Source organism: Mustelus asterias, chromosome 9 (genome assembly GCF_964213995.1).
Source record: "Mustelus asterias chromosome 9, sMusAst1.hap1.1, whole genome shotgun sequence".
Taxonomy (NCBI): Eukaryota; Metazoa; Chordata; class Chondrichthyes; order Carcharhiniformes; family Triakidae; genus Mustelus; species Mustelus asterias.
Genome location: NC_135809.1, coordinates 109,431,333 through 109,440,733, shown reverse-complemented (window position 1 = coordinate 109,440,733; position 9,401 = coordinate 109,431,333). Strand labels below are relative to the sequence as shown.

Here is a 9,401-nt window from a genome sequence, read left to right as displayed (position 1 = left end):
GTTCATGGCTGATCTATGCTGGCCTCAACTCCTTTTCTGTGCCATTTCCCTAGAGCCCTCTATCTATCCCTTGATCTATCAAATATTTATCCACCTCCACTTTAAATTCTTCTCATGACCCAACCTCCACTATCTTTGCGGCAGAGAATTCTGGAGATTCACCATCCTATGTGAGAAGAAATGTCTACGCACCTCAGTTTTAAGTGACCGGCCCTTTATCTTATAGCTATGTCCCCTTGTTCGAGACTCTCCCACTAATGAGAACATCTCACCATATACCCTGTCAAGCATGTTTGAATAAGGTCACTCCTCACTCATCTAAACTCAGAGGAATGAAGACCCAGACTTTTAGTCTCTATTGATAGTACAATCATCTCATCCCAATAATTAGCCTGGTGAATCTCCTTGGGACTGGCTCCAATGTTACAATATCCTTTTTTAGGTAAGGGGACCAAGATCGTCTGCAGTATTCCAGGTGAGGCCTCACCAACACCCTGTACAATTGCAACAAAGCCTCCCTATTTTTACACTCCAACCCCTTTGCAATAAAGACCAAAAATGCCATTTGCCTACTTATTGACTTGTTGGATCTGCTTGCTAGCTTTTTGGGATTCATGAACTAGAACACCTCGATCCCTCTGTACTTCACCCACTTGCAGTCTCCTCCATTTAGATGATAATCTGCTTTTTGATTCCTCCTAGTGAAGTGCGTGACCTCACATTTCCCCACATTACACTCCATTTGCCAGGTTTCCACCCAGTTACCCATCTATTTATATCCCGTTGCAGATTCACAATACCCTCACAACATGCCCTTTCATCCTCTTCGTATCATCGTCAAATTCGGAAACCTTTACCTCCCACCCACCCCACCCCCAGGTCATTAATGTTAATAGTGAACAATTACACACACCTAAAAGCTGTTGTATCTGTTAATTATATTACATTTTGTAATAGAGGAGACTTTTAAATTGGATGAAGACCACAGTGACAAAATCTTTTAGTGCTTTTGAACTAGTACCATGTTGTGCCTTTGTTTAAAAAGGGATGCAGGGAAAAGCCTGGGAACTACAGGCCAGTGAGCCTCACATCTGTGGTGGGTAAGTTGTTGGAAGGTATTTTGAGAGATAGGATCTACAGGCATTTAGAGATGCAAGGACTGATTAGGAACAGTCAGCATGGCTTTGTGGGTGGAAAATCATGTCTCTCAAATTTGATTGAGTTTTTTGAAGGGGTAACCATGAAGGTAGATGAGAGCAGTGCAGTTGATGTTGTCTACATGGACGTTAGTAAGGCCTCTGAAAAGGTACCGCATGGTAGGTTGTTGCACAAGGTTAAATCTCACGGGATCCAGGGTGAGGTATCTAAATGGGTACAAAATTGGCTTCTGAGGGTGGTTGTAGAGGGTTGTTTTTCAAACTGGAGGCCTGTGACCAGCTGTGTGCCTCAGGGATCAGTGCTGGGTCCACTGTTATTTGTCATTTATATTAATGATTTGGATGAGAATATAGGAGGCATGGTTAGTAAGTCTGCAGATGATACCAAGACTGGTGGCATAGTGGACAGTGAAGAAAGTCATCTCTGATTGCAACAGGATCTTGATCAATTGGGCCAATGGGCTGATGAATGGCAGATGGAGTTTAATTTAGATAAATGCGAGGTGATGCATTTTGGTAGACTGAACCAGGGCAGGACTTACTCAGTTAATGGTAGGGCGTTGGGGAGAGTTACAGAACAAAGAGATCTCGGGGTACATGTTCATAGCTCCTTGAAAGTGGAGTCACAGGTGGACTGAGTGGTGAAGAAGGCATTCAGCATGTTTGGTTTCATCAGTCAGAACATTGAATACAAGAATTGGGACGTCTTGTTGATGTTGTACAAGACATTGGTAAGGCCACACTTGGAATAATTTGTGTACAGTTCTGGTCACCCTATTATAGAAAGGATATTATTAAACTGGAAAGAGTGCAGAAAAGATTTACTAGGATGCTACCCGGACTTGATGGTTTGAGTTATAAGGAGAGGATGGATAGACTGGGACTTTTTTCTCTGGAGCATAGAAGGCTGAGGGTTGATCTTTTAGAGGTCTATAAAATAATGAGGGGCACAGATCAGCTTGATAGTCAATATCTTTTCCCAAAGGTAGGGGAGTCTAAAACTAGAGGGCATAGGTTTAAGGTGAGAGGGGAGAGATACAAAAGGGTCCAGAGAGGCAATTCTTTCACACAGAGGGTGATGGGTGTCTGGAACAAGCTGCCAGAGGTAGCAGTAGAGGCGGGTACAATTTTGTCTTTTAACTGCATTTAGACAGTTACATGGGTAAAATGGGTACAGAGGGATATGGGCCAAATGCGGGCAATTGGAATTAGCTTCGGGGTTCAAAAAAAGGGCGGCATGGACAAGTTGGGCTGAAGGGCCTGTTTCCATGCTGCAAACCTCTATGACTCTAGTAGTGCTTCAATGAGCTTCCGAGGTACACAATCATTATTGCTCTCCATCGCTGAAGAGTCACACCGACTCAAAAAGTGAACTGTTTCACTCCCCACAGGTGCTGCCAGACCTGCTGGGCTTTTCCAGCATTTTCTGTTTTTATTTCAGGTCTCCACCTCCTCAAGCTGGATCTATCTTGTTTAATTGTTCAAAAATGGCTAGTATTAAAAGCAAATTATTAAGGAGCACGGAAATTGCAGAACATACCTAAACATGCAGAATGAACATCTTCTCTATAATATCATTGGTTTTTGTGTGCCGAACTTCACAGCTGTACTCTGCTGAACCTGTATTTGCGACGATAGACAACTTCGTAACTGTGGAGTAAAGTCCCTTGCTGTCAATTCTGGGTGTTTCGACACTTTGCTTATCCTTGTATTCCGTCCATCCCTTGCTCCAAAGAATATGTATGTCCACTGGGCAAAAATGTTGAACCATGCAAGTAAGAGTAACATTTTCACCATTTTTGGGCCGAGCAGGATGACACTTGATTTCTGATACTTTGGGAGTCACAGCTGTGAAAAATGCAGAAACAAAATGTAACAAAAATATCAACTGCAATGAGACTCCTAAAAATACATTTATTTTTATGGTTTTAAGGACTTAAAAAGCTTTCTCAGTAACTATTCAAGTTGAACATTTATTTTAAGTTCCAAAGAGTGGTATAAAATAATAAAAATTCACTTGCACAAACAAATGTTATCTGTGATATCCTGCCCCTCCTTTGGCTTCGCCAATGGAATCTGCACAGAAATCACTATCACGGTGTAAGCCTTGAGTTCATTTATCCATTATTCTCACTTTAAAAATGAATGAAAAAGTTGGCCTGCTCAATCAGGATTAACCACAACTTTAACAGCCCTGAAAAATTAATTTTGACAAGTGTGGAGTCTCAGTCCTTCAGAAGAAATATGAAAATTTAATGATATTTTTATATAGCATTTCTGTTTTGTACATTTTTCATATTTCCATTGATCCCATGTGGTTTATTTAAGCTTCTTGTATGCTTTTAATGTGAATTATCTTTATTTTTGTTTTTACTTCCAGCTTTGATATCTGCATGCATCAGTGAAGAGTCTTCAATCTTGTTGAAGTCTGCAGGCTACTAGACCTGTTCACAGATGTCACAGATTCCCTGCTAATAAAGTCCATCTAAGATTATAGAATCATAGAAGCCCTACAGTGCAGAAGGAGGCCATTCAGCCCATCCAGCCTGCACCGACAACAATCCCACCCAGGCCCTATCGCCATAACCCCATGTATTTACCCTGCAATTCTCCCATTAGCCTGTTTTAGTTAATGGTGAGATTCTTCATTGTTGCTGAAGTGCACCCAAAGAGCTACACAGACAGATATTGCCCCAGCTTCATTTAAATTGGAGCAATTTAGATGAAGCTGGAAAAACTCTCCTGACAAACCCACTAAAGGTTTGTTCGCAACTGTACGTGAGGCGAACAATGAAAACGATTCCTTTGTTGTTCAGCAAAACAGGGTGATCATCTTCAATGCTGTATTATATATTTATTTTCATATGCATTATCAACAAAACCTGCTTTTCCAAACATATATAAAGATAAATGTATGAGATACACTCACCTTTAAGTGGCAGTTGAATACGTCTTTTGAATTCAGGTACATCAGTTTTAGAATTGTCTTTGTACAGAAAGTATAAATCTCTTTCAAAGTCTTCTGCAGTCACTGTAAACTCCAGATGACTATCTATTTTGTAAGTGTTTTCACTGCTAAGCACAGGATTTGAATTTTTGACATATTTAATACGCTCAGATGCTTTATACCATTCGACTGTAACATTGTTATGGGGAATTTCATACACTGAAGTCGACACAGATAAAGGCTGGCCATACAAAGGGTTCTCTGGCTTCATTTTGATCTTTGAAAATTTTGGCGAGCCTATAAACAGAGAAATAATATTTAATTAATACAAAAGACCAAACTAAGCCACATCCTATCTGCCAAGATGTCATTTTAATTATTTTTTGGATGGGTCTTACTGACAAGGCTGCCATTTGTTACTCACCTCTATTCACCCTCAGAGAGGTGATAAACTGCTGCATGCAGGTTCCCGTAGTGTTGTTGGGTAGGGAATTTCAGGAATTTGGCCTAGGTGTAGAAGGAATGGCATTATATGTCCAAATCATGTCCTTCCAGGTGCTGAAGATCACAGGTTTGGGAGGTTAAGCGGAAGATGTTTTGACAACTTGTTGCAGTGTTTCCTGTACATAGTTCACATTGCACCCACAGTACACCACAGGTGGAATAAGTGAACATTTATACCAGACAGGGTGTCAATTAAGGAGCCTACATTATTTAATGGTGAGATTCTTCATTGTTGCTGAAGTGCACCCAAAGAGCTACACAGACAGTAATCAATCACAGCTTTGTAGAAGTGGAAAGGCTCTGGTGATTCAAATGAGCCACTCATCACGGAGTGTCAACCTAACTTGCTCTAGTGGCTGAGACATTTATGTGGTTTATCCAATAGAGTTTCTGGCTATTGGTGACTCCAGGATATTGATGGTGGGGATTCAATGATGATAATGCCATTGAATATCAAGAGGATGTGCTCAGGTTTTCCTTCATACTGTTATGAAGATATGTTATCTAAAATATTAATCTATAACACGATCGGCTGAATTTTTTTTTCTAACCAAAGGATACTGGCTACAGCAGCCACTACGCTGAATTAGTGGAGGATAACAGCTGCTTTTGTAGAGACCCTGAATCTATGCAGCTCTCAGAGAGGGGTCACGTGTTCCAGCTCTTGGGTGAAAAAAATATGCTGGGTGTAAGATAGTTACCCCATCTCTCTTCTGAAACCTCTCTCAGAGTCATAGAGGTTTACAGCATGGAAACAGGCCCTTCTGCCCAACTTGTCCATGCCGCCCTTTTTTTAAAAACCCCTAAACTAATCCCAATTGCCCGCATTTGGCCCATAGCCCTCTATACTCATCGTACCCATGTAACTATCTAAATGCTTTTTAAAAGATAAAATTGTACCCGCCTCTACTACTACCTCTGACAGCTTGTTCCAGCCACTCACCACCCTCTGTGAAAATATTGCTCCTCTGGACACTTTTGATTCTCTCCCCTCTCACCTTAAACCTATGCCCTCCAGTTTTAGACTCCCCTACCTTTGGGAAAAAATATTGACTATCTACCTTGTCTATGCCCCTCATTATTTTATAGATCTCGATAAGGTCACCCCTCAGCCTCCTACGCTCCAAAGAAAAAAGTCCCAATCTATTTAGCCTCTCCTTATAACTCAATCTATCAAGTCCCGGTAGCATCCTAGTATGCAAACATACTAACCATGCCCCCTATATTCTCATCTAAATCATTAATGTAAATGACAAATAACAGTGGGCCCAGCACTGATCCCTGAGGCGCACGCTGGTCACAGGCCTCCAGTTTGAAAAACAACTCTCTACAACTACCCTCTGGCTTCTGTCAAGAAGTCAATTTTGTATCCATTTAGATACCTCACCCTGGATCCCGTGAGATTTAACTTTATGCCTACCATGCGGTACCTTGTCAAAGCTGAGCTGTTTGTAATTTGAGACTTTATTGCTACAAATGAAGAGTTCTCGAAGGAGAATTTGGAATCAACCAGCCATGATTGCAGGTGACTGCTCCAACGTGGAAAGGGACTCTTCAGCTCTAAAACAAAAGTCCTCTTGGACGATTTATGAATTTTTTTTTCTGACTTGCTACTTGGCCAATTTTATTTTAAGATCTGGCAGTTAGAATTTTTTCTCATTTTGTGCATGTTTGGAGTGTTTGTGTGTTGTTTTTGCAACAGGACTATTAAAACATATTTGCACATTTTAAAACTTTTGTGAATTTTTTTCCGCACGTTTACCTGATTAAGCTTCAGCAACTAAAAAACTAACTTCTGTAAACTTGAGGAACCTGGCTGGCTTATTTCTTGCACCGAGCTATACACAGTTAAATATATAATTGCATTGGCCACAACAGCTTCCGTTAAAATTCAAATTCCGTCACAACTAACTCAGGAATGGGATAAAGAAAGGAGTCAGTTCATTCCTGCTAACCTCATTGTAACAATATTCAAAAGTTAAACATAGTAAGCAGACCTTTCATTGTCGTACATGTTTATCTTAGGCTCCACAGGCCAAGATGAAGCAGAAAATGATACTAACATTGGCAAATTTTGTATAATTAGGAGCGGCCTCAAGGGGCCTACGCCTGCTCTTAATTTGTATGTTTGTACGTATATTTTTCAATAATGTTAATTAAACAGTGGCAAATCGAGCCACTCATTCAGAACAAATAAAATGGAAGGGAAGACATAATTGCACAATTAAGATGATGTTTTAGCATTTTAAATACATTTTTATGCATTTTTAACCTCCCACAGAGCAAGACACAAATCCTGTTATCATTAAGATCTTTGAAAAATTGCCAACACAGCTCGCTTCGCCAAACAGAAAAATAACTCACCTTTAAGAAATAGCTGGTAACATTGTTTGAAAGGTTTGGTTGAAGATTTGGAATGACAAACTTCAATTCTATACTCAGCTTGATGATCATCAGAACTTGGAGTCATGGTTACTGTGGAGATGTTGTTGTACAGACCATTTTCACATTGTGATGTTCCCTTAACTACTCCGTATTTTACATCGTCATTTATTCTCACCTCGTTTCTGAGCCATTCAACTTGAATATCCTCTGGATAAAAGTCACTTATCTTACAGGTTAAAGTCAATTCTCTCCCTAGTTCAGGGGTGGCAGGACTGCAGGTAATTTCAGAGACTTTAGGGAAAGATACTGAAATAAAAAGAAATACATCAGGAAAAACTGAAGTACATCGTTCCAATATTTGTTGCAGACATAAGTACCAAAAATTGTGTAACAAACTATGTTGAATTTATTCAGGGCCTGTAACTGGAAAGCAGCAAACAAGTAGGCTATTAACATTCAGTCCTATATTTAGATAGCCCCACATATGCAAACAAGTTTTATTTTAAATTAATGTTATTCTCTAGGTTAGTTTATCATTGCAAAACTCCACAGAAATACTCAGTCTTTCTTTCCAAAAAATAACTATGTTTTATCACTAGAACATTATGCAGATCAGGAAAATTGTAGCTTCAACTGAGAATAACTATCGTAAGATTGTCACTAGGATTTTGGTACATTACCTGAACTTGCAACAGAGTAATTGGGTTATATATAATTTCAAACACTGGGAATAAAGACAATGTAATAATCGTGCTGCTGATTTGTCATTCCACAGTAGAAATAGTTTGTTTTTCTAGTAAAATTTACAAAATCAAGGACTTAGGCCCTAATTTTACGGGCACACCCGCCTCGAAACCGGGGCGGGCGAGGCTCATAGAATGGCATTCTCCGTTGGCCTTGGGTGCGATCTTACGAGCCCCGGGCGGGCGTGCCGGTAAAATCAGGGCCTAATGTCTGGTCAAGCATAATTTCCTGAACACTGTTCATGTTTTTGAGAAATAAGACATTTTAATGGACAATACCATTTCACCAATACCAGATCTACTTTTAATATGCCTAGTAAGAATGTAACCCAATTTCTTGCACCCAGTTTTGTGCAGTTTCCTCTCCTCTTCACTTGGATTATTTTAAGTACAGCACGCCAAAAATTTATAAGGCCCGAGGAACAAAAAATTCCCGTCAATGCACCAATAACTTCAAAACTGAATTTCATTTTGATGACAGTAAGCTGATTTTACCACAGCCAAAATAAGATAGCTACCAGCATAACCTGTGTCTCAGCTGAAATCTGCCCTGAATAATTACATGTAGTAGTGAAATTCTCTTACAAACCTATTTGGGGTACTATGAGGTGCACTTAACCATTTTGTACCATTAGAGCACTTTTAAATTCCAGTAGTGCAAACAACAGAAACAGCTGACAACTACATTCAAGCATGAAAAGTGAAAGATTTTACCACCATTAATTTCCCTGAATCCATTTTGTGAAATTAGAATGCAAGATAATTTGATTATAAATAAGACATCCTCATTTTTATATTGTAGAAATGTTTTTAAACTAAGAATAAACATACCTAAGCTTTCAGTTATATATTCTGCAAACCTTGGATACATAAGACTCTCATGATGAACCTGGCATTTACATTTACTGTTTAGGTCTGATAATGTTGCAGTAAATGTGCATGAACTGGTAAGTTCATACAACACATTTTCAGAATTAACTATTTCAGATGTTTCTGTATCCGTAATAACATCTTCATTTTTCAGCCATCGAACAGTAATATCTTTAGGGTAAAATGAATGCACTTTGCAGGTCAAAGTCAATTGTTTTCCAATCACAGGATTCCTTGGCTCACTGATGATCGCATTAAGAGTAGGAAAAGCTGCAAAACATAAATCAGTAGATCATTAGTACAGGTACACATAAATTTACATATATATCTCCAATATTGGCAATATGGAACATTGGTCGAAGGTTGGTAAAACCCATCTGGTTTACTAACATTCTTTAGGGAAGGAAATCTGCCATCCTTACGTGACCTGGCCTACATGTGACTCCAGAGCCATAGCAATGTGGTTGACTCTCAACTGCCCTTGGGTAACTAGGGATGGGCTTGCCAGTCAGCAATGCCCATGTCCCACGAATGAATAAAAAAGAAAAGAGCTCTCCAGTTTCAATAATGGCCAGAACACTACCTTTCTACTTTGAAATAGAATAGTCTCTTTAACATCCACCTTAAGAAGAATGAAGCCTCGCTTAAATAGTCCATTCAAAAGAAGATGCGCCAGTAGTGCAGTACTCATTACTGTACTGAATCTCCAACATTCACTACCAACCAAGCCGAGAAGATATTGGAATAGGAAATGGTAAATTTGTATAAAATGTCAAACAGTGTCCATGGGCATGT

General features: G+C 39.5%; 1 protein-coding gene across 1 annotated transcript in view; it reads right to left on the bottom strand.

Moving 5' to 3' along the window:
- Positions 1–880: 880 nt before the first annotated feature.
- Positions 881–9,401, bottom strand: part of LOC144498908 (uncharacterized) — a 30,852-nt gene continuing 22,331 nt past the window's right edge. Inside the window, exons 7-10 of the mRNA XM_078220795.1 lie at positions 8,568–8,876; positions 6,973–7,299; positions 4,087–4,401; positions 881–3,005 (exon numbers count right to left, since the gene is read on the bottom strand). Of these exons, the coding sequence (XP_078076921.1) occupies positions 2,698–3,005; positions 4,087–4,401; positions 6,973–7,299; positions 8,568–8,876 (1,259 nt within the window). The 3' untranslated portion in view covers positions 881–2,697. The remainder of the gene's footprint in view (positions 3,006–4,086; positions 4,402–6,972; positions 7,300–8,567; positions 8,877–9,401) is intronic.